We start from the raw sequence: 26,208 nt of genomic DNA, 5'->3' as shown, positions 1-26,208 counted from the left end.
ATAAAATTTTTTGATATATATTAAATACTCAATACATGTTAGCTATTATCATCATTATTCTAATGAAACTTGTCCTTGCCTACAGTCAAGCAAGGTCCTAGCCTACTATCAGTTTAGTCACCTCTGGGGAAAGTTGAATTAAGAAGTTAGCGAAGAAAATGAATGGTTCTAAGTGACTATGAATCTTTTTCTTCAATGTCATTCCAGAAAATATGTATGAATATAAATGGATTTTTCTTATTTATGTTAGTTTTCTTTACCCACTATTAGCAAAGACAAAACCCTTCTTGACTGTCTCTACTTTTGAACTTCTGTAATTTGTATCCCTTGCATGTCACTACTTATATTTTACTTCCTGTGATTTTGTTTGCCCCCTTTATCTTGCAACTATCAGTAAGCTGTTCACTTCACAGGAACTGTCTTATCTAGAACAATATTTCACTTAGAACCAATAGAAGTTTGCTGAACTAAAGGCTTTAAGGATACTCTGAAATAAAAGAGTACAGCAAAAGGCTGCCGCTAAAGGTGTCTAGGATGGTACAGATGAATCTGATATATCTAATCCTACAGTTGTTCTTTAGATGCTAAGTTGGGTCTGACTCTTTTGCGACCCCATGGACTGTAGAATGACAGGTGTCTCTGTCCATGGGATTTCTCAGGCAACAACACTGAAGTGGGTTGCCACTTCCTTCTCCAGGTGATCTTTCCAACCCAGGGATCAAACCCATGTCTCCTGCACCGACAGGTGGATTCTTTACCCCTTTTCACCTGGGAAGCCCCAATCCTACAGTCACACTGCATTTAATGTATATTCTACATATCTACAGTTACATCAAGGTAAAGCACCTCTTTATCTTCACTGTAAAAACAAACTAAAGTTTCCCAAAGGGTATTTTGGTGGAATGTTGGAACAATATTACTTTTATCTCTACCCTCTCTCTCTTCTCTACATGAAAGGGTTTCATGATAAGTATTAAATGAATTGAGAGGATTTTTAATTTCAGAATGTCTTAAAATTCCAAATATGATAATATGAATTGCATGAATATCTAAGATGAGACTACAATATATGGGGCGTTCTAAATCTACCTGATCACAGGAACCCATTTGCTTGAGAAGCATTAAAAAAGGTAAGTGTTATAAGGAATCCATACTGATAAACTTTTTAGAGCTTTCTTGTCCAACTGCTGTCCAAGTATATGGATAATTTAAAAATAAAGAGTAGAGAAAGATAAATCCCCAAAGGAAAGGTAACGTATTTTTCAAAGTTAGTGGAAGGTAAAGAAAACTCATTCTTTCAACAAGTATTTACTGAGCACCCATTGTGCGCCAGGCACTGAACCGCACTGGGAGATGGAAAGATGAAAGAGGCCTGCTCACAGCCAGGAGAGGAAGACGTACTACGAGGCGGAGACGAGGCATGCAAGTGGTCACAGGGCAGCACGGAGGACATGGAAGCTGACGAGGCACATCAGGGAAGGCAGGAAAGGAGTCAGGAGGGCTACAATGACCCATAAATTATTACAAAGTGTTAAGACCTTATAAATGCACAAATTAAGTACTCATTATAAAGGAGGACATGATGCTCCCTACAAGTTAGGAAGTCTGTCCATGTCTGTGATACATGGACAAGGGCAAGCTAGAACAGAAAGAGGGCTTTGATTCTAGTTCTTTACACTAAGTAACTGACAACTTTAGAAAAATACCTATTTCAATGCCATCGATGGTAACATGAATAGTGTAGAGCCCAATAGCCCCTGGAGTCCAGTTGGCACAGTAAGTGCCATCATTATTAACACGAATCAGCATATTCTCACTGGGTCTGAAAGGAAACAAGATAGATACTGGAATATTTACTTCGGTTAAACAGCTGACATCATCATCAACAGGTATCAGCAAACATTAAATTTCTGACTATATTATCACAATGAATAGCAATCTTACTGCCCTGTCATAGTATGTTTTCCTGCTCTCCGTGATTAAATTTACTCTTTCCTCCTCACCACAAACCTCCAGCACTCCTCTTTCTGACTCTCAGCTGATCACGACCTCATCAGTTTCTTCCATTGAAAAATATAAGCAATCAGATACAACCTTAAGGTTGCAATGACATTAAATCTACTTTCCTCTACCCCCTGTTACAATGGAAGGAATGCCCTGGGTCTTGCCCAATGCCAACCCCTCCATTTGTGCTATGGATCTCATTCACTCAACACTTCAGTGATACCATTATCTTGCTCTCTTTTATTCATCATTAATTTCTCCCACTTTACTGGATCATTTCTATTTCTGTTTCATTTCTATAAAAACTTCAGAATGTCCCATCTTAAACACCTCCCCTTGATACTATACCTTTCCCTAAACAGTCTCATATCTCTTTCCCCATTTACAGCAAAACTTACCTAAACAATTGTCAACAACCACTCTCCATTTCCTCATTTCCCATTCTCTTCCAATGCTTATCCTAACTATGCTTTTGCTCCCAATACTTCCTGGCAATTGATTATGTCACAGTCACCAAAGTCCACCATGTCCCCAAATTCAATGGCTGTGTCTTTATCTTCAGCAGTCTCTCAGTGGCATTTGATAACTGACAACTCCTACTTTTTTGAAAAACCTTTTTGCTTCTGCAACATTCTTCTGATTTTTTTTGTACCTCACTGGCCACTCTTTCTAAGTGTTTTAGTGGCTCTCTCTTTTCTGACTACCTTGGAATGCCCCAGGATTTAGGTCTAGGTCTCCTATTTTCTTTGAGTGTCATCTCTGCAGTTGATCATTCATCAATGCTAAATACCATATCTATAAAGATGATCAAAAATGTATTTCTCTCCTGAATTTCAAACTAGTATTTTCCGTTGCCCTGGGAATATCCCCTAATGAGCAAATAAAACAGTCGGCCAAAAAACATGCTTCAATTTGGAGTTAACAGAATTACTCAGCGCTTAAAAACAGTTCTCATAACTAAGTTTCATAACAAGTGCAACATATATTAAAATCACTCTGCCACTCCATTAGGTGACAGAGAGAAGGAAATAAAAACAGAAAAAACAAGCAAGCCAATTTATATACTTTTAGATACTAGTTATTTCTGTACTACTAGTATTATATAACATATTGGCAGTATTTATAGTTCAATATAAATACATGCTTCCTGCAAATCTACACATTATAAAACCTGTCATAAATCTCTACTGGGAATTTTAAAATGCTATAAAATATTTCCTTATAGAAAAGAAAGCTGGAAGCATGCTGATCTTAGTTGTAAGCAGCTGACAACATGTTTTGGCTAAGCTTTGAGGAAATGATCCTCACCTCTTAGGAGTTGGTGATGCAAAACGCAGTTCTTCAAATGAGTAATTTTCATAAACCTTTAAGAAAGAGACCATCAAGAATCACAAAATCATTAGAAACATTCTTAACTAATGCAGTGACAGAACACTCAATAAATGGTGCTGAGACGACTGGTTATCCATACAGGAGAAAAAAAAAAACTTCAATTACCTACATCACACCATCTACAAAAATAAAGTCTAGGTGTGTCAAAGGTCTACATGTAACAAACAAAACATCAACAAATTCAGAAGAAAAAAAGGATATGTTTTGAGCACATTAAAATTTTAAATTTCTCCAAAACAAGGACACCATAAAGAAATGGCAAAAATCAGCCTTCACCTGAAAGGGATTTGTGATTCATTTAACCAAAATGGGATACAAAGCCATAATACATAGAGAACAAATTAATACAAAAGAGAGAAACAACACAAAAGAAAGGTAAGTAAGGCAAGTCACTGAAGAGGAAATCTGAGGCGCCAATAGTACTTAAAAAGTTATTCAACTGACTGAAGAGACTGAAGAGATTCAACCAGGAATCAAGGAAATGAAAATGAAAACAAGATAATCATAACACAGTCATCAAATTGTGTTGGTGAGAACCAACTGCTGGTGAGAACATGAAGCACTGAACATTTTGACACACAGCTCATGGGCCTATAAATTTTTGCAGTATTTAATAGAGGTGAAGACAAGTATGTTCTACAATCCAGCAATTCCACTTCTAGATATGTATCTTAGAGAAACTCTTCTTCATGTACAAAAGGGAGTATACACAGTTATCTGCGAATGTTTGATATAAGAAAATCCCCTTTCCTGAAACAAGAATTAATATCTCAAAGAGACAGTTTGGCAATGGTATTCTGTAACTTCCCTATCCTGGGCCTCTCAGAACATTCCTTAAATACTGAATTCGGTCCTGGTAACTAGATTTTCAAAAGAAATTATACAAACTTCAGTATGCTACCAGGAAACTAAAAGAATGCCTAGAGAGGTAAGGAGGCAAGAAGTTAAATTCTTTAAAGAAAAGTTGAATGAGAATGTTTAGCTTCAAATTCTTTAATAGTCAAAACTATCAGATTTTTAGTCCCTTTATTTCTTCAACCTCATCTCAACTTCTACTTTGTTTTAGCCACTTGCACTGAAAGTCACAGACCTGTGACGTTACTTGCTCAGTTTTCTGCCTCTGTAACTCCTAACTGTTTCTATTCTTAGACTTCTCGTCCTTCTCACCTTCCCAGAGTTCTCTCTCTGAATCCACTTTTATTTTCCTTTCCAAACCAGCTGGATTCCACTGATCTTTCTTTAACCACCAGATGCTCAACTTCCTTCTCAGTCACTCTTCCTTTGTTGAATTATCTGGGACAACATCCATGCCGAATCAATCTAAATGATTATGATCATTTTTTTTTTCATGTTCATAAGACTTATACTGCATTGCTAACACAGGATCTTCAGTTTCAACTGATTCTCCAAGAAGGGCTGATAAATCTCCTCTGATCACTTTTTCCTCATTCTGTACAATGACTATTTCGTGTTTTTCCCTTTGTTTCAAAATCTTGATCCTAAGATTCATCACTCCCATCTCCAATCTAAGACATGTAATTTCTATCATAAATAATTCTTTGGCCACACAACCTATAAACTTATTAGCAACTGATTACTTTATTTTCCCTCTCCTGGTACAGTGAAAGAGGTAACAGTCCTCTTATTTACAGCCAATCCCTCCATCTAAGCTACAGAACTATTTTTATCTCTCGGAGTATCTTCATTGTCCCTTCTCAAACGTCTCCTCAACAGCACTAAAAGATGTCTTTCTATTTCAATCTCAAGACTCTAAAGCCTTATCTCAATTCTATTTCCTCTGTCTCTTTTTATAACCAAACATCTTGAAAGACTAATGTACACTCATTTTGTCTTTAGCTATTCTCACCTCTTTTAAAATTTTTTTTAAAAATTTGTTTATTTTTTAATTGAAGGATAATTGCTTTACAGAATTTTGTTGTTTCCTGTCAAATCCCAACATGAATCAGCGATAGGTATACATATGTCCCCTCTGTCTTGAACCTCCCTCCCATCTCCCTTCCCATCTCACCCCTCTAGACTGATACTATTTTCACCTTCTCTTCACTGCAATTTAATTAATCAACTATGTCTCTAAAGCTGCTCCTGTCAAGATCACTGCTAGATCCTTTTCAAACTTCACTTCTGCAGCAAAACATCATTAATCTTCCTTAATGTGCTTTCTGTGACTTACAAGCCGTGGCTTGTAAGGCAGTTGGGAAGGTAGTTAGGAGATAAAATCTGGAACCGACTCCCTGGCATCTGGGTGATCTTGACAACTTACTCAACCTCTCTATGCTTCGGTTTCCACATATGTACAATGGGAATAAAAACCAGTGATATATAGGGCTGTTATGAGAATTAAATGAGTCACCATATGCACCACAGTGGTAAAAGGGCCAAAGGGAAGAATCGGTGTCCTAGTTTATACTAGCCCTCTGGCTGGTATTCTTGCCAATGTTTTTGTTTCCCTTCACTATTTTTTTTTTTTTAATCTAGTAAATCAATGTTTCTCAAAGTGTAGCTTTTGAATATGAGTCATTCTGAATATTTGTTTTATGTATATAAATTTTGAAACCTCTTTTTACACCTACTGAATCTAAATCTTCGGATGATAGGAAAATCTGCTTTTTAAGTAAGTGCTCCTAGTGATTCTGATGTGGACAGAAGTTTGAACATCATCATTACTGATGTTTCTCAGGACCCTGTCCTGGAACTTCTCTCTTCTCACCATGTTAGATAAACATCGTCTACTTCCATAATTTATGAGTAATTCAAGTGCTGATGATTCTCCAATTCTTTTCATGAGGTAAGACTGTGATCATGTCAGGTTTGTAGTTTCAGCTTCTTTTGATCTATCTTCAGATGGACACTTCAGAGGTATCTAAAACCATATCCAACGCTGAATCTATTACCCTCCTCCACCAAAAACTGCCCCTTCTCCAATATTATCACTCTTACTACTCAAGCTCAAAATGTGAACTTCAGGTTTTATTTCCTTCCTCTTTCTCTTTTCAGCATCCCCATTAGCCACCAAGTCTTACTTATCCTAAAAATCTCCTGAATCTACACTGACTGCAACTCACTAGTCCAAGGGATGAGCATATCTCACCAGATTAAGTCAGCAGTCTCCTAAACGGATTTAAACCAAACTGTGTCTCTTGATTACCCACCCAATTACATTCTCCACATTCCACCATAATCTTTATAAAACCAAAAATTATGTCATTCCTCCAAATGAGAGCCCACAATGGCTCACACTGCTCTCTGAAAACAGCATAATTCCCAACTCTGATTTCAAATAATGACCATCGTGGTAATTTAGATTAACACTGCCTCTAAAGATTAACTAAAAAAACGAGACAAAATTTTTAAAAAATCTGTCTAAAAGCCTCAAGCCCAAAGAGGGAAGAAACCCAAAGAGATAAGCCTAACATCTGGAAGAACCCAAGGCTGAAGGGGGCCTCAACAATAAGTTCAGAGTCCTGAAGGGCTATGTCCGAGGAATAACGGTAATTTGAAAATACACAAGCATTTTCACAGGAACTGAAATGTTTGCTACATAAATGAATGGTAAAAAATAAAATTTCTCTGGGAAGTAAAATAAATTACCTTCATCATTGTTATGGCAATATATCGAGCCTCCTTCACTATCATGGGTTCATACGAAACATCCAGCTTTGGGGATGCCAGTCCGCCAAAGGTCATGTCACTATCAGCAGATGCAGGTGGTACTGCAGGGCTACCAGGAATCCTCTGAGGTTTCTTTACTTGCTCTTGTTGTAAAGATGTTTTTTTCTGAGAAACAGGAACGGCTTTCACTTCCACCTAACCAAGATATTATAAAAACCAAATGCCATTATTATATAACTGTCTGTGACACATCAAAAGAAGCAATTTACAACTTTAAACTGGCAATTCTGTAAGTTTTATGTTACCACTTGTCCCTCTTGGGCATTCCTTTTAAAGACTATTTAACAATTTATTTATTTAACTATTTAACAATTTAACAGTGCCAAATGATTATGAAGACTGCATCTCAACAGGGATCCTGAACACAGTGCAAAAGAGAGGCTTTTTTGGGGGGAATAAATAATCACAAATATCAAAACAAAATAAAAACATGTGCCACCATTAATAACATCTAGGAAAGGATAGTAAAATGTATCTACATTTTTGCTGGCATTAGTTTCCAGTAATCTTCACATATTTTAAAGCACTAAACTCAACTTTAGCTATACTGTTCTGCAAAGAAAAAGTACTCCACTGACAGATGTCTTAGAAATTACCAGATAATAAAGCAAATTTTATACCTAAAACTTAAAGATGTTTATTTACTTTGCAGAAAGAGTACTATTAGGTAGTTCTGTCACCAACATGAACTATGAGGGCCAAACAATCTAATTAAACTTTGCAACCCAGTTTCTTCAACAATAAAACGGGGTACCTTTTATCTGCTTTACTGTAGAGATGCAAAGAACAGACTTCCTAAGGCGTGTTAGAACACTGAAAGTGCAAACTGCCTCATAAACACCACTCAGAAGTACCTTCCAAGAATTATAACAGGACATTACATTGCTATTTGCTACGCACTGGCAAAAAACACTTGGTCCCTAGGTAACCACAAAGTTAGAAAGGATTTAAAGACCATTTTAGCTCTTCATCATTCTGAGGGTCACCCAAAGTTTCTCTGTTCTTTTCAGATACTACTTCTGTGGCTGGCAAGAACAGGTAATTCAACAAGAGGATCTTCATAGATATAGAAAGAAATGCATAAATGAAAGTGACAAATATTACTTAAGTAATTGAGAGACATCCCAGGAACAAGGATTGTTCTGATCAATGTCATTGTAGGGAGTTAGTAGTTCTGAGACTCTCACTGTCTACATAAAGTGCAGGGAGCAAACAAGTTTGACTAAATAACCACAATCCTTAGTTGGAGTTATGGGAAATCAGTATTTGGATAGACATGCTCTGGAAATACTAAAAACCGATCTGACTTTTTTAAAACACAGAAGTTTAAAGATAAATAGTAAAATTGTTCAGCTCATATACATTGCCACCATTATAAGCTTTAAATTTAAATTTAACAAAGGAAAGAAAAAGTAAATGCTTCCAAATTTTAAGAATTTGATTTTAAATTATAGCTACTATTTTCATATATATTATTTTGATTTAATACTTCTTTAAACAACTATATTTCCCCTAAGTAAATTAACAGTAGAAGTACATCTGCCTATATACCACCAACCTTGAAATAAATCAATAAATAATTTCATACTCTATGAGTACTGAGATAAAAAATGATAACTATTCTGCTTTCTTTTATAAACTGTGCTTCTTTGTAAAATTTGTTATTCTTTTATTTCCTATGCAATTTTCTTTTTACTAACCACAATTTCCTTGGAGTAATCATTTTTATAAGTTAAAAAAATATAAGTAACAGTTGCTGTTTTAAAAAAGTATTTTGGATCTCAAAAATATTATCTGTAAACCAACTTCTATGTTCCAAATAATTGATTATTACTCTATCAGGATACTTCAGGAGTTTCTGATAAGTCTAAAATGTCCTGAAAACTTCATGCGCTAACAGGCTGAAAATGAAACAAACTGAATTAATTTTGTTTTCAGCTAATATGATAATGTGGTATCAATAAATTAAACATCAACAGGTATGCAATTCATTTTTCCTAAATAGTATTTATTGGCGTTTCCTAGAATATGCTTTCTATATTATAGATAAATCTGATATGAATCTATTAAGAGGCTTCAGGATTCTTGTCCTCAAGAATCAGACTATACAGGCAAAAAAAGAAGAGGAAGTAATGAAAGAGAGAGACGGAATTCCCTGTGGTGCAGTGGTTAGGAATCCGAGTTTTCACTGCCATGGGCCTGGGTTCAATCCCTGAACCTGGGACCTAAGATCCCACAAGCACACAGCACAGACAAAAACAAACACAAATAAACAAGAAAGTAAGAGAGAGAGCGCCATCACGTGGCTAAAAAAGAACCCAAAGAGGAGAACAAAACAGACAGAGCATAAAGTCTGACTCTGAAATGTGAGATGTACACAGCCCAGATACTAAAATGCATCAAGAGACAATAAAAAGTGCAAAGGAGGAAACATAAGGACATGCAACTAAAGATCTACCATAAGCACAATAGTAAGTATGAACATTAAAAAGAAATGAAATGTTATGCTGACCTGGAAAATGGTAACTACAATATAGTCACATGAATAAGGAACTTACTGTGGGCTCAAAGATGGGATTTAACAATTCACAAATACACTTTGAAATGAGAAATTCACCAATAAATACACAAAACCCTTCAATATATTAAAGCATACTGTATTGTTATAAAAATTCTGTCCTTGGGTAGAGCCATTTTTTGTTAACACTATCAGAATTACTTTATTCTCTATTCCACTTTTTTCTTACAACTTGTGATGCCTTTTACATTCTAAAGAGTAATTCTTAGCATGAAATCACTTTGATGGGGTATGATCTTCCTTATAAAGGTAAGCTAGAAGAGAAAATCTAAGAGTGAAGCATACGGCATGGATGTGCATTATGTATACTGGACGTAATTAAAAGAGTACATACTCTTCCATCCTACATATGTTTGTTTGGGTCACGATGAAACTCTTGTGGGGGGTCATGGCCAAAACACTGAAAGCCACTAGTAAAGCCTGAATTTTCTTTAGTATCAGGGCCAAATGCTTTTCTATATAGTTTTACTTACTGGTCTGAAGACATGTAAACTATATGTCTCTTGTCTTTAAAAAAAAAAACAAAAAACTATGAATCAAGTAAGAGGTGCCAGTGGTATTGTGCTTCTCCATGGTACAAATAAAATTATGTACCAACTAGTTGAAAAAGTGCTAGTATATTGAGGTAAAATCAGCTTCTCTGTGAGTAAAAAAGATTTCGAGGCTTAATCAACTCCAAATAACCTAATCACTTTGTAAATACAACTTTGAGGGACCAGGGTAGCTGGGGATTGCCTACACAAACTTTTGTTCGATATTCACTGTTTCCAGAAATCTAATAAAAGTTTTAAATAAGATATTTAATTAATATATAACATAGAGGACTTAATTTTATGCCTTTATTATAATATATTATGCCCTAAAATGCCATTATTAATTAATGTCTCAGGGAAGAGGCATTCAGAGAACTATATTCTTCAGTATAGCACATAACTAGTTCCATTCCTCATTCTTTTACAATCCAAATTTAGGTATTTCTGATTTATTTAATAAGTATCAATATTATATTTTAAAGGTTGCTTCAGTAGTACCAAATGCAAAAGATATTTAAGTCTTTTAAAAACATACATAAAATTTTTAAATGTATTCTTTCATTGATTTATTCAATGACTAATATATGATGGTCTTCCCTCTGTGTGCTTAGCACTCTTTTCATGGACACTTTCTTATCCTCCCCTTGAATCACCATAGCATCCAGCATATGTGAAGCAAAACCCAAAAAGTATATAACTTGGGTAACTGAGTACTGATTAATGTGAACAAATCATTAAAATATTTTTCAGCTTCCTTCACTGCATATAAGTAAGGAGCGCACTGCAAATAGACTCTAAGCTCTTGTCATTTCTAAACTTTTATGAGTTACAATAGTCAGTGCATAGATGTCTACTAATTTAATCCCAATACAATTACCTTCATGTTGGGAACGTGTACCACATCCCCATACTGGTCTTTCGTTTGCACCGTGATAGTGGTAGGCCAACCACACCGAATATCATCCTTATTCAGAATCAAAGATGTTTTCTGAGGATCAGCATAGGAATCTGGCTGAAGCCACCTAACAGGAATGAAAAAACAAGTAAACAAAAAAACCATTCATCAATATCTTCTCTGATTAAAATAAAACCAGGCCAAATGAATAAAACTATACTAAACAAAGTGCTAAAAGGATTATCATTTCCAACTCAGTAATAAGGACCATGGGCTTCCCAGATAGTGCCAGTGGTAAAGAACCCGCTGGCCAGTGCAGGAGACCTAAAGACCTAAGAGGTAAGTGTTCGATCCCTGGGTCAGGAAGATCCCTTAGAGGAGGGTATGGCAATCCACTCTAGTATTCTTGCCTGGAGAATCCCCATGGACAGAGAAGCCTTGTGGGCTACAGTCCATAGGGTCGCAAAGAGTCAGACACGACTGAAATGACTTAGCACGCATGCACAATAAGGACCACAAGTATTAATAACTTCCTCGGAAATTACTAATGACAAATTCATTAAACAAATATGCTAAAGCATATGAGATTTTTGATGATTACAAATAAAAGAGAAACAACTGTAAAATCAGAAAGTGTGAAATTTTAACTATGGCTGATTTAAAATAACCAAGAAAATGAGTTTAGGTTGTATATACTTTGAAGTCCCGAATAACACTACTTAAGGAAGGTCTGCCTAATTGCCAACCTGAAGACCTGGGAAAGAGCAGCATTTCTGTCAAAACAGAAACAGAAGTGACATTTTGCTTGCTGGGGAGCAGAAGGTTCTCTTTACACAGCTTAGCAATGATTTTCCCTCACTACCATTCCTTCCGTGCAAATTCTATTTTTTGTGATATCCATGCCTGAATTCACTGCATGATCTACATTCAAGTCGTCCTGTGAGATGAGTGATGAGTAAATTCTGTGATGTATACTACACGAAAAGGTCCATGAAGAAGGCAGTGAGGCTGACTTAAAAGATGTTTTCTATTCTTCTCCAATCACCACTTTGGTTTTTAAAAACTAAAGAGTAATCTCTGTATTTTTAAAATTAAAGCCAGAAAGAGGGTCATATGTCTGTATTTATTAGTGTGTGCCGTGTACTTAGTCGCTCAGTCGTGTCCAGCTCTTTGCGACCTCATGGACTAGCCCGCCAGGCTCCTCTGTCCATGGGACTGTCCAGGCAAGAATACTGGAGTGGGTTGCCAAGTCCTCCTATGGGGGTCTTCTCAACCCAGGGATTGAACGCAGGTCTCCCACATTGCAGGTGGATTCTTTACTCTCTGAGGCATATTTACTAGTGAAATTACTCAAGTCAGCATATTTGTTCACCTTCAAAAAAAAGCAAATAGCAACAAAACAAATGAGAACTCTACAATCTTAAATCATCTGATTTAAATTCTTAATTTTTATCTGCATTAACTATAGATTTGGAAAAAATCCTCATATTGAGATAAATATAGTGACAAATTTAGGAGTTTAGTATAGATATTAAATATTATCATCAAATTCACAGACTTCTCTATTTTACCATGTAGTCTATATATTTTTAACAATTATTAAATATTTTTAAAATATATTGAAATATTAACTACTACTTTATATTTCAGAAAGTCAAAACACATAAACTATATTATTTTAGGTAGCACTGTAACATTCTAATGACTTCTCTCCTTTCTCTTCAGAAATAAAAACTAAGGTGAGCCCTGGAGGAAAATCACTGTAGGACTTAACAGTGCATTACCTTGCAAGCCTTCCACCACTTGATCCTGGAACACAGGCAATAAAATCGTCCAGAAACGATTGTTCATTGCTCTGGATTTGAAGTGGTAAGTTTCCTTCCAGTGCCTCCAATATAGTTGGTGAATGAGAAAGAGCTAAACCCTTTCCAAGAATACCAGAATGGGTTTTGCACACCTGTTGGGTAAAAGAGAACATTTATATTTTAAAATGTAAAACTTTAATCACATGATTGTTTTGAATTTGCACCCAATTTTAGATAGGCCTTTTTTGGGGAAATCATTTTCTCCCCACGTCCCAGGGTTCCTTTACTCTGTACAGTAGAAAACTTCCAAAAAAAAAAAAAAAGAAAACTTCCAGCAGGGAAAAACTTGGGATAATACTTCCAGTTTCATTCCTCTCACAAAAGTGAGTGATTTATCTGAGTTCTGCAGGTTAGAGCTAATGCTGCGTTCCCTCCCACTCAAGCTCTCCACATGTTTCTCTCCATGTGCCACATCCCCATTTGTCAGGGCCAGGGCTCCCCTCTAAAGACAGCTGTAGAGGTTTCCCGCTTTCTGTGTCTCCGTTACTGGCAGTTCTCTTGGGCAGGCTGTGTCTGTGCCCTTGGGCAGGTGGATACCAAGGTCCTGACTCAGGCAAAACGTTGATGGAAGCCTGACTGTGGCCACACATACACTGCATTAGTCTGTGTAAGCCGTATTAAAGTTAAGGAAAAAGGGCAGATAAAACAGAAATTTTAGCTCTCAACTAGATGAGAAGCACACCTTACATTTTACGAAGACTTGCTGTAAGTGCTAAAACTCTAGAAACATCTTAATGATTGTATAATAAATTTCAAAACAAAATCTTTTTCATGGAAAATGATTATACTTCCAGTTCTTTCAATTTCTACAACAGTAACTTCTGCATTTTATGAACCAGGAAATTTCAAAATCATCATCTTTAATATCAAACAAACGAGTTCAAATTCAGACTTTGGACAAGTTATTGCTATGTCCTCTTGAGCTAACAAGTTATAGACCATTCCTGAATCAGTGAAAGGTATAAATTGGTGATCAAACGATCTGTTGTAGTTATTACACAATTTAAATAGTTCATTTAAATGGGGCTCCCCAAGTGATGCAGTGGTAAAGAATCTGCCTGCTAATGGAGGAGATGCAAAGAGGTGTAGGTTCAATCCCTGTGTCCGGAAGATCCCTGGAGGAAGAAACGGCAATCTACTCCAGTATTCTTGCCCAGAAAATTCCACGGACAGAGGAGCCTGGTGGGCTGCAGTCCATGAGGTTGCAAAAAACTGACATGACTATGCAACTAAGTATACACACACAACATATTTAAATGCTCACTACCTAACAAGCAATGGGTGTTTAATGTATGTTAGACCATCACAATGACTACCTTACATGCCAAAAAGATGTGTAATTTGGGACATCACTTTTTTCTTTACAGGGGCACAATAAAGACCTCCTCACATCTGGCCTAAACGACATTCTATAAGCCATAATACCTGGGATGATGAGCTACTTGATGGATTTCCTTAGCTAGAATGCTATATGACACGTAGCATGTTCATTAAAGATTTTTTGAATTGATTTTTATTTTTATATCTTAAGATACAGAGATTTAACTTTTCTAAAAGGAAAACAAAAGCTGGTGGGATTTAAAAAAATGTAAGTTTCTTAACATTACTGAGGACACCAATGCTCCCTATAATTAGAGCACAGTGATCAAGATCATGGACTTTGTCAACAAACTGCCAAAGGTCAAATTCTAGACCAGTTGCTCACCAGCTGTGTGATTCTGGGCCTGTTACGTAAGTTCGTTGTATCTCAGTTTCCTTATCTATATTTAGGAGTTCCTACTTCATGGGATGTTGTAAGGACTAAATGATTTAAAAATATAAAACTGTTTGGAATAGTAATTGATAAAGACCAAATAAATGTTTGTTTTTATTATTACTGCTGTAATCATTTCAGAAAATAAATAAAATGTAAACCACTAACTATAAGTATTAGAAGACCTGGATACCAGTCTCGATCTTCCAGTTGGCTGAATTCTTAGATAAATCAAAATTTCTCTGAAATTATACTTGTCAGATACAAGAGATAACAGTGATTTCAAAGTTTAACTGCAGAAATAGACAGACAATGTCAAAAATATGGCAAACTACTGGAGAAGGAAATGGCAACCCACTCCAGTATTCTTGCCTGGAAGATTTCACGGACAGAGGAGCCTGGTGGGCTACAGTCCATGAGGTCACAAAGGGTCAGCCACGAATAAGCACATCAGTACAGTTTTTGGTAAACTATAAACTTGCTCTATAAATATTATTTCCATTACTATTACTAACATCTTTTTTCTAACTGGTAAATAAAACTTCTTTCAAGATCTAGTTTAAATGTCCACCACTGTACAAAACCCTCCTCTGGGCCCCTGGCACTTGATAGCTCTTCTTCCTCCAGCAGGGCTTACATCTCACTCCAGAGTCAACACCCACTGTGCAGTTCAGTAAGGGCTCATATAGGGGTTGATTCCATCAAGGGGAGCAATTATGAGTTATTTATCTTTATAACTGCCAATTGTGGAATCAAATACTCAATGAATGAGTGCTATGCTTAAGAAAAACAAGGTTGATTTGAGTGAAAATTTGGCTTAAAATTAATGTACAAAGTTTATCCTTATAATTATTGAGGACAATACCTGTAAAGCAGCCTCTTCAAGAATTTCAAGATCCTCCTCTAATTCATTACCTGGTATGTAAATGAAAAGGTTTACCAAAATATATCAAGGCTTCATTTAATTTTCTAGTCTTCTGCATTCATTACACGTTCTCCGAAAATTTGATATTCCAAATTGAAGAGAACTATTATCATTCTGGATAAATCTCAGTGGTTTAAATTATAAAATGCTTATTTTCAGTGTGAATGTAAGCTGTAATTCTCGAGACAATAGTAAAAAAAAGCACCCACCAAGTGTATCAAAAGATACATATTACATTTATATACACAAATGTATATTTTTACTTTAGTGTATTTACCTTTTGCCTAAGAAAAAAAGAGGAAACTGATTATTCAGAACCTGAGTTTTCCTTTTTCAGTTATATTACAGAAGAACTTCACCTTTAGTAGACAACAGCTAGTGACAGGAAAGCCCAAGACAGTGACTGTATTCTCTAGCCATTTTCTGCTTTACTGCTTGACGTGGAACATTTATTGAATTTTCTCTGATAGCTTAATGAACTTACAAAATATTATAACCAAAGCGATACATGTTCAAAGGGAAATATTTGAATTATACAGAAGGGCAGAATGAAAAATTCTGCCACCATCCCCTTTCAAAGATAAAGAGTATCAACAGTTTCCTATGTATTGTTCTAAAAACTTTGTATGCAAACAATAATTGTATGTATGTATGTGTCAACCTACACACTCGGGAACATACACATATATTTACATATATATATACACACATATGATGTTAAAAAAAATGAACATCATATAATTATATAATCTGGACATCTTTCTTGGCCTGGACATACAGGTTTACTTTTTTGTTACTGTATTTTAACAGCTACTTATATTTGTTTTGTACAGATATACCATCGCTGATTAAACAGTTTCCAACTGACAAACATTTTGGTTGCTCCTAGGTTTTATAACCACAAGTACTGATATATTAATCTATCTTATAATGTATGTTTTTGAGTATTTGTGTAAATATGTATAAAAATGCTATATCAAAAGGTATATTTATATAAAATTATATATAGCTATTGACGAATTTCCTTCAAAGAGGTTGTACCCATTTCCCTCATATGAACAAAACACAAATATCTCATTGTCTCCAGTATAGTAAGCAGCCCATGAATATATGTGACTGTTAAATTCATTTTGCTAAACTATTTTCAAGATATTTTTCAATAAACATTCTATTTGTAATTTTGCAATTTTTAAAAAAATCATAAATACCTAGTACAAGATCATACTTACCAATAGGAAGTGCTAAATCCTTTTTCATCAAAGCTGCTGCACAAACCCCACCGAGATTAGCTAGTTCTTTTTCCAACTGAATGACTCCCTGGAGAGTTGAAAAAAAATCAGATGCTGTAAAAACTGCTTGGAAGAAGAAATTTTTGAGAGATGATGTGGATTATCAAAAAAATGTGACTTGCATTCCAGCATAATGTTTGAAATGAGAAGGAAGCATGTGTTAGCAGCTAATGGTTAATTAAGAGTGTAAGAGATTCAATATTATGTCTCATGTTTATTGTTTCAGACCAACAGCTCATAGTCCAAAGGATTTTTCATTTATTACTTTGAAGGAATATGATCACTGTTTCACCTTGACTTTTTTTAAACAGTACTATTTGAAACGTTTATGACAGATACCAAGTTAGTGCCACTGTGAAATTAACTTACATAAATCACTCAGAAAGGTACAGTCACCAACCAGGTTTGGAACACGCACGATTATACCATGTCTTTAAAGTCTGGGTCATGTTGCACAGACTCTGATCTCTCCACATATTAAAAGCAGCAATACCAGACACAATTAATTTGTACAAAATTAAACTACAAAATAGATTATACACCCTAGTTTAAAATTAAATTTCAGGCTTCTTGAATATAAACAGCAAGCACAATCCAAGTTAACAGTAGCCGTTAGAAATACAATCTTCCTTAACAGAATAATAAGATAATTCATTCTCACCTCATCAGGTCCAGGGCTAAACTCATATCCAATTGCAAAACATTTGAAACCATAGAAAGAAGCTTTGTCATCTTTCACATAATCTGATGCAGTCTCCAATGAAAAAAGGGCCTCATTCCCTAAGAAAAAAAAACTAACACTGAGTTCAAAATCTGAAACAACTTTATTAAAATCTCCTTACTTTTATCCATCTCAAGATAGGTAGCAATACAAATCAGGCTTCCAGGGGGCACAGTGGTAAAGAATTCGTCTGCCAATGCAGGAGCTGTAGGAGACGTGAGTTTGATTCCTGGGTAGGGAAGATCTCCTAGAGAAGGAAATGGCAACCCACTCCAATATTCTTGCCTGGAAAATCCCATGGACAGAGGAGCCTAGTGGACTACAGTCCATGGGGTTGCAAAAGAGTCAGACACGACTTGAACACACACGCACTAAATAATGTAGTCGATGTTGGGGTCTCTAACATTTACTTGAACAAAACTGTGCTAAAAACAACACTAGAAACAATAAGACTATACCAGGTTGTTATTTTTCTTTATGATTTAATTCCTCTTAATCACATGTCCTAAGTAAGTTACATGAGCAATCATTGTCAATTATCCGTCAGTTACTAAAGTGACCTGTGTGTGTAAGTAGCTCAGTCATGTCCAACTCTTTGCGACCCCACGGACTGTAGCCCACCAGGCACCTCTGTCCATGGTATTTTCCTAGCAAGAATACTGGAATGGGTTGCCATTTCCTTCTCCAACTGAGGTGACCTGGGTTAGCCTTTTTTCTAAGCTGGAATCTGGCTTTGATCTCTTCACAAACAAACATGGCAGGTCAGATCAGAAGAAAGAAGTTTCTGAATTCAAACTGGCTATCAGTTTGCAAGATCACAAGAGTACTTATGGTTAAATGGTTAAAAAAAACAACAGACTACAATAACAAATGTGTGGCACCCACCTGGCCACAAATACTCTTCAAGCTTGAAAACAAAGCTTTACACAACTCAGTGGGCTCCATGGGTCACTAGCTCTCTTGAAACAAAGAAGTCCTCGGCAACTTTTTAAAATTCAACACTTACTGGGAAAATAAAGACCTAATCCAACTTTTTCTATTGTTTGGCCTCAGTATTAACTCTCTGCTTTAGTCAAGCTTCCCTGGCGGCTCAGACAGTAAAGAATCTGCCTGCATTGCAGGAGACCTGGGTTCGGTCCCTGGGTCGGGATGATCCCCTGGAGAGGGCATGGCAACCCACTCCAGTACTCTTCCCTGGAGAACCCCATGGACAGAGGAGCCTGGAGGACTACAGTCTACGGGGTCACAAAGAGTCAGACACAACTGAGTGACTGACACTTTCTTTGGACAAGCTAATCTTTTCTCACAAGGTCCTCAGAACAGTCTTTTTCCTAAACCTTGGTCATGTTAGGCCCAGTGCCCAGAGAGTCTTCTTCACTAATCAACTGCAGTCTAGATACAGAGTAGGTCTTGAAGACATTCTTCTAAAAATTAAATAAACATTTTCAATGGTGTATCTTTACTAAACCTAATTCTCATAAATGCATGTATTTTACCATATAAAACAAAATAAGACAAAACAACAACAACAACAAAAAAAAAAACAACTTACCTGGCAACACTAAAACCATAGTAGGCCACCCAGAGGACCCTGAAAATTTCTTTAGTTCTATCCAGGAATTCAGATTTTCATGAACAGCTGTCAACTTTGGTCCATATCCTGAATTCTGAACAGTTCTAACGGGGATCAACAAACGGAGGACGTCTTCTGACTGCGCAGTGCCACACTGAGGGTCAAACTCGAGCGTCATCCACCGCACGCACTCTGGGAATGTCACCTGAAGTCGACAGACAAGAGGTCACTTGCATAAGAAGAATCATTTTAGCTTCTGGTCTAGTTTAGAAATAGGACATCATCCTGGAAAGATGATGCCTTCAACTTACTATAACATAAATGTTAAGTAAGGAATTTATACTGTAAAGTTTTAAGAAATAAGCAATCAGAAACCAAGGTATGAATGGTCAGTATCAATTGTCTCTGCTCTTCCATTGTAATATCTATTGTTTTCTATCTAATATGTGGTTGATATTGCATTGTGTTTAAGTACATACTGATATCATTAAAAGAACAATTACAAAACTGCTTTATTTCTGAAAAAAAAAGAAGCTATCTGATTTTCCTGTGGAAGAGTTTAAATAATAAATTTTCCATTTCAGTCAGTATGCATTTAAGGAATATAGGTAGGTAACTGACAATGCAATTGGATAGGTAAAATATAAAGATACATTAATGGAAATGAATAAATCATTAACATGTAAGGTTTTAGTCACTTTTAGGTTATCTACCCAGAGAAGGCAATGGCACCCCACTCCAGTACTCTTGCCTGGAAAATCCCATGGATGGAGGAGCCTGGTAGGCTGCAGTCCATGGGGTCGCCAAGAGTCAGACACAACTGAGTGACTTCACTTTCACTTGTCACTTTCATGCATTGGAGAAGGAAATGGCAACCCACTCCAGTGTTCTTGCCTGGAGAATCCCAGGGACGGGGGAGCCTGGGGGGCTGCCGTCTATGGGGTCGCACAGAGTCGGACACAACTGAAGCGACTTAATAGCAGCAGCAGTAGATTATCTACCATTCACAATACCTAATACAAAGGCTTCTTCTCATTAACCAAAAAAATCTTGCAACTTCAAATATTACAAGAATATAAACACACACACTTATACACTTGATAGAAGCCTAGATTTTTATAGTTTTCTATCCTAAAATTTTACTGTATGCAGGAGTTTATGATGGCACATAATTACATGTATTTTAAACCCCATTTTAAAGTTTCTGTCATCATCATAGCAGAAAGAATTCTGTAATTGTAGTCAAATTACAGTTAAGCAGGACCATGTCAAGTAGTAAACTATGAATTGGTTGTAGGACATGACATAAACCTTAAGAAATTTCCCAAGTATGATATTAATCTAAAAAAAATTTACTTTAGACTATATTTAGTAGAGGATTTTTTTACAATCCTTAAATAAAAAGCTCAACTTAGTTCACAGTAACATAAAGGTAAATTAAAACTAAACTGAGGCACCGTTTTCCCAACATTCTTCCCATTATATTGGCAAAAGCTCCCAAATTTAAACACATACTCCTCTGGGGAGGCCGTGAGAAAATAAGCATTCCCATATATTGTTGGTGGGACACAGACAGCCATAACTTCAATGGAAGGGAACTGTCAACATCCAGCAAAACTACATATGCATTCACCCTCTGAATCAGCAATTCCAGATACACCGGGCACAAGGCTCCTCACTCTCTGCTTAACTCAGCAGTCCTACTTCTAGAAGTTTAGTTTGAAGATATGCTTCTAACAATATGGAAACAAAGACAAACAAAAAACCCCAACCATACGCACAGTTATTCATTGCAAAAAAAAAAAAATGAAAACACCCCAGATGCGCACACACCAGACTGACTGAAAGACTATGACACATCTTGGCAACACTGGGGCGCTATGAAGCTGTAAAAAGGAAAGAGGACGCTCTCTGTGCATGGATGTGGAGAGGCTTTTACACAGTGTTGCTTTTAAAAAGCAAAGTACAGTGTGCTATTCTTTTAAACAAAGAAGGAAAATAAGACTACATCTAGATCAATCTTTCTGATTTTCTTCCCAAAAAAGAATGCAGCAAGGATAAACCATGATACTCACTGGAGTAAAGCAAAAGCAGAGGAGGAAAAGGACTTATAATTTTGAGTATGTCGCTTTACGTAATGTTATTTCTGTAACTATGTTAGTATTTCACATAGTTTAAAACTAAAATTAAATCAAGTGGGGCAGGGGAAAAACTCATAAAAATTAAATACAAATAAACAAGACTAACTTTATATTAAACTAATCATATAGCCACCTACACACAAATATAAAATGAACTACTCCAAACAAATTTTGAATAAAGTATTTTGATTATCTTAATGTTAGTAGGGTTAATATCAAAAACATTGCAAAGAAACTGTTTATTTTATGTAGTATTTTTAATTTTTATAGTGGCATACAGAAACGAAAATGGTATAAAGAAAATACCTTAACGGTTTTGACTGGAATTAGTAAGAAGTGCTCAAAAACTGATGAAAACACAGAAAAAGGACACCGAATCTAGTCTGAACAGAATTCCCCTGATCAAATCAATTGAAATTTGAGCATCAAACTGAATCACAGCAAAAGATTGTAACACTGAGCAAAAAGAGAATCTCTGAGTACATACTGGTATAAACACATGAAATAAATATATAAAAGAATACACTTTTTAAAGTAGAAGGGATGGGAAACTCTCCTTTACAAAAGAACACCAGCTGGGAGGAAAAACAGAAATAGAAAGCCACCATAGCAATAAATGATTTGGGTAAGAATAACCAAACGGTGCTAAAATTTGTTGAAAGACAGTATTTTTAACACAGTCTCTAACCCATGGATATTTACCCATCGACATTTTCAAAGGAAAAAAAAGATTCTTTTTTTGGTAAAACTGTCACCTTAATCAAGTGACTAAGTACTTCCTGAGGGAATACACAGAGGAGAACACGACAGGTTGCCACCCAAAATGCACAACCTGAATCTAATCATTAAAAAACAATCAATGAAATCCAAATAAAATAATATTTTTTACAAAACCACTGATTGTGTTCTTCAAAAATGCCAATATCATAAAAGATGAAGAGAGGCTGAGGAACTACTTCAGATTAAAAAAGACAGAAGTGGCCTAACAACTAAATGCATGTTTGAACCTGAGAGGATCCTGTGCGTGCGTGCTAAGTCGCTTCAGTCGTATCCGACTCTTTGTGACCCCGTGAACTGTAGCCCACCAGGCTTCCCTGTCCATGGGATTCTCCCAGCAAGAACACTGGAGTGGGTTGCCATTTCCCTCTCCAAGGGATCTTCCTGACCCAGGGATTGAACCTGAGTCTTCTGAGGCACCTGCACTGCTGGAAGATTCTTTAATGCTGAGCCACCAGGGAAGCCCAGTCTGGGTTTAAAAAAATTCTATGAACACTGATGGGAAAAATGGCAAATGTTCAAACCACGGCACTTTGAAAAAATGGCAGGTTTCAGATTTGAGGCAGGAAATGTGTAAGCCTCTTATAACATCTTATACCAGAGCCTATAACATCTTACACCAGACAGTGAGGATGCTATGAATGACACTACAGGGGGTGTGTCTAAAGGACTCAGGAGGAGTCTATCAAAAACACACACAGTCCAATTTCTTAAATAAAATTCAAGGAAACAAAAAACAGAGGGATGGAGGGGGAACAATAGATTAAAGGAGACTTAAGAGACACAACCAATCATAATGTATGAATCTCATTTGGTTCTAATTCAAATATTTTAAAATGTACATATACAATAACATGAAGGAATTATTAGTTTTTTAAAGTGTGACAATGACATTTTTTACAGGTCCTTACATGTTTAGAGATACAAAAAAATCCATGAATATGCTTTAAAACTATATTGTTGTTGTTTAGTCACTAAGTCACGTGAGACTCTTTTGTAACCCAATGGACTGTAGCCCGTCAGGCCCCTCTGTACACGGGATTTCCCAGGCAAGAATACTGGAGTGGGTTGCCATTTCCTCCTCCAGGGGATCTTCCTGACCCATGGATCAAACCCACATCTCCTGCATTGGCAGGCAGATATTTTACCAATGAACCACCTGGGAAGCCCTTAATACAATATGAGAAGGGACAAAGAGGGTGGGAAATAAATAAAAGAGTTTTGACCAAGAGTTGATAACTGGTGACTGGGATGATGCACAAATGGGCTAAACTATACTGGTGTATCTTTTCATATGTTTACCATAGTCTACAACAAAGAGCTGAATATTTTACAAACGGTAAAGACTACACCTGCCAATGCAGGAGATGCAAGAGACGTGCGTTCAATCCCTGGTTTGGGAAGATCCCCTGGAGTAGGAAATGGCAACCCACTCCACTGTTTTTGCCTGGAAAATTCCATGGGCAGAGGAGCCTGGCAGGTTATAGTCCTTGGGGTCACAAAGAATTGGACATGACTGAGTGATTGAGTAGCAAAACGTAAACTTATAATAAAATTAAGTGGAAAAATTCTCTTTCTCCCCCTTAATTTAAATGATACAATTTAGAAAGCAAGGAATAAGATTTTGAATACTCTATAAAAACATTATAAATATTTTATATGTACATTTTAACATTATGCACAGTATTATAAATCCTGCACTGGGTATATAAATTTTCAGAGATCAGGCTGTGGTACAAATAATAACTGTCCAAAAAATTGATTTTCATTTATTTTTTAAAAAAGTTTTTATTGAATTTGTTACAGTATTCCTTCTGTTTTTTAATGCCTTTTTTTTTTTTGACCCTGACACATGTGGGATCCTAGCTCCCCGACCAGGTATCGAACCCGCAACCCTGCACTGGAAGGTGAGGTCTCAATGACTGGACCACCAGGAATGTCCCCAAATAGTGATTTTTAAATGTTAACGCTTATATCCACCATTATGATATACAAGATGCAGTTGAGCATTACACATAGCCTTGTACTTACAAAAAGATATGAAAATAACTTTCATAAACCCCTTGAAAGCATACTATTCAACAGTAAAAATTCTACCTTAAACCCTTTTGTGTGCTTGACAGTGTCTAACCACCTGCTGATTCTCTATATTTATGCATAGAAGTTACACTTCTGAACAGAGGCCAAGTATCCTTTAAGACATCAATATAGAACATCAAATCAAGTTTCACGTTTAAACTGCTCCTGGGAACCAGGGCCCACCTTGTAGTGCATGACACACGCAGGCTTATAGGGGTGCTCGCTCTCTATGACGGCATAGTGATTAGAGGTCGTACAGGCAGACAGGCCTTGCTCAGGCTGGTTTCCTGTGGTACTGTCTGTTGACTGATTAGGATTGAAGGCAGGGGGTGCATACTTCTGATTCAGAATGGCAACTGAAGGAAGTAACTGTTGGACAAGTCCAAAGACTTCTACAGCCACCTAGTATAAAAAAGAATGATTCAGTGAAATAGTAAGTGTTAAAGTTGCTTTAAAGTTATTAATTACTGTAATTGTTGATTATCCTTATTATTAAGAATTTCCATTTAGAGTTTCTTCTAGTTATGTTTTCACTCAAAGAGAAATTTGTACTATGGGAAAAAAAGATTTAGCTTAAAAGTCTTAGGTGTTCCATGAATATAACCAAGTTTATATTTTTAAACCCTCTGCCTTTCTGTGACCTGCAGTAAATTAGGTTTTACACAAAATTTATTATGCCAAAGGATCAGTAGTTTATCATTTCTTCCATGTCTTGAATATTTCACAATTTAACAACCTTTTCACATTGCTATTTTTATACAAAATGGAGATTTGGCATCAACATTATAAATTTTAAAGGTCTTAGTTAACTTAAGCTTTCCTTACATATCATACTCTAAAATATATTTATTTCCAAGTTCTTCAAATGTAAAGCCAATCAACAATACTATTACAAAGTAATACTATCACAAAATAATACTATTACAAAGTAAACTAGTAAGCGATACTAAGTTCAGAGAGTTAGTTATTTAACTAATAACTTCTACCATTTACATGTCTATCTACTTGTTACCTGTAACCCAGATGCCTGAAAGATTATTTTTAAAGGAAAGACACAAAGTCTAAATAAAATTATATTTACCAAAAAAGATTCGAAGTTAGAGAATTGAACCACACACCTTAGGAATAGCAGCAGCTACTGGTCCTATGTAGGCTATAATAAGGGGAAGCAGCATGGAAAACAGACTGGAGGAGCTAAGCAGCTCTGGAATGTCATCAGCTGAAAAAGGCATTAAAACTACAGTTAGAAAGCAACTCCACTGTAACATATATACAACTGTACTAAACCCATATTCTAGTTTCTTGAGTAAAATTATAGTTGACATTGACCAAGTGCTTATCAAGGACCTGGCACTATTCTAAGGGCTCTACACACATTATCTCTATTAACCCTTACAATAAGGTTCTTTATCATCGCCCCTTTTTAGAAGTGGAAACCAAGGCGCATAGTGTTTAAGTACCTTATCCAAAATATACATCTGTAAAATGACAGAACCGGAACTAGAACCCAGGGTTACAGTCATGATGTTAAACCAGTACTCCTGGTGCCATGTCTGAAACCAGGCAAACAACATAATCCTTGTGTGCAGGTGACTCATCTGTAATAGAGGATAACACACTTCCCTCATCAGATGTTGTGATAATTCAGTGAGTTAACACCTGTAAAATGCTTAAAGAATGCCTATAGACATAGTAAATACTCCAAAAATGTTTGCTGTTATTAGCTATATTACCTTCTAGGTTTCCCAAGGAAAGCACTTTGCTGATGGACGTTTTATTTTTCCATGAGCATGGTGCTAGGAAGATAAGTTGAGTCCACATTATGAAGACCTCTCTATTAAGGGTCAATTATTTCTAGATATTTTTTTCTACATCTGCTGTACATCAGAACAGGCTGGGCACTGAGGTAAAAAATATAGTTTCCTTGCCCAGCCTAAGCTACTGGTTTGGAGAGACCAAATATTCTTTATTTTCAGCAAGTTTCTCACGTGAT

General features: G+C 36.2%; 1 protein-coding gene across 13 annotated transcripts in view; it reads right to left on the bottom strand.

Annotated features, from left to right (window-relative positions):
* Positions 1–26,208, bottom strand: part of MYCBP2 (MYC binding protein 2) — a 261,465-nt gene that overhangs the window by 80,267 nt on the left and 154,990 nt on the right. For all 13 annotated transcript variants that reach the window (XR_006271202.1, XM_043477949.1, XM_043477938.1 and 10 more), the window contains 11 exons: positions 25,334–25,434; positions 24,399–24,617; positions 19,198–19,423; positions 17,586–17,704; positions 16,865–16,952; positions 15,576–15,625; positions 12,877–13,049; positions 11,075–11,219; positions 7,006–7,221; positions 3,313–3,368; positions 1,707–1,822 (listed from right to left, as the gene is read on the bottom strand). Coding sequence is in view for 12 of the 13 variants with exons in the window: in XM_043477949.1 (XP_043333884.1) it covers positions 1,707–1,822; positions 3,313–3,368; positions 7,006–7,221; positions 11,075–11,219; positions 12,877–13,049; positions 15,576–15,625; positions 16,865–16,952; positions 17,586–17,704; positions 19,198–19,423; positions 24,399–24,617; positions 25,334–25,434 (1,509 nt within the window). In the remaining variant the exon portion in view is untranslated. The remainder of the gene's footprint in view (positions 1–1,706; positions 1,823–3,312; positions 3,369–7,005; positions 7,222–11,074; positions 11,220–12,876; positions 13,050–15,575; positions 15,626–16,864; positions 16,953–17,585; positions 17,705–19,197; positions 19,424–24,398; positions 24,618–25,333; positions 25,435–26,208) is intronic.

The sequence above is a fragment of the Cervus canadensis genome, chromosome 9, assembly GCF_019320065.1.
Source record: "Cervus canadensis isolate Bull #8, Minnesota chromosome 9, ASM1932006v1, whole genome shotgun sequence".
Classification (NCBI taxonomy): domain Eukaryota; kingdom Metazoa; phylum Chordata; class Mammalia; order Artiodactyla; family Cervidae; genus Cervus; species Cervus canadensis.
This window is presented reverse-complemented; position numbering and strand designations above follow the sequence as displayed.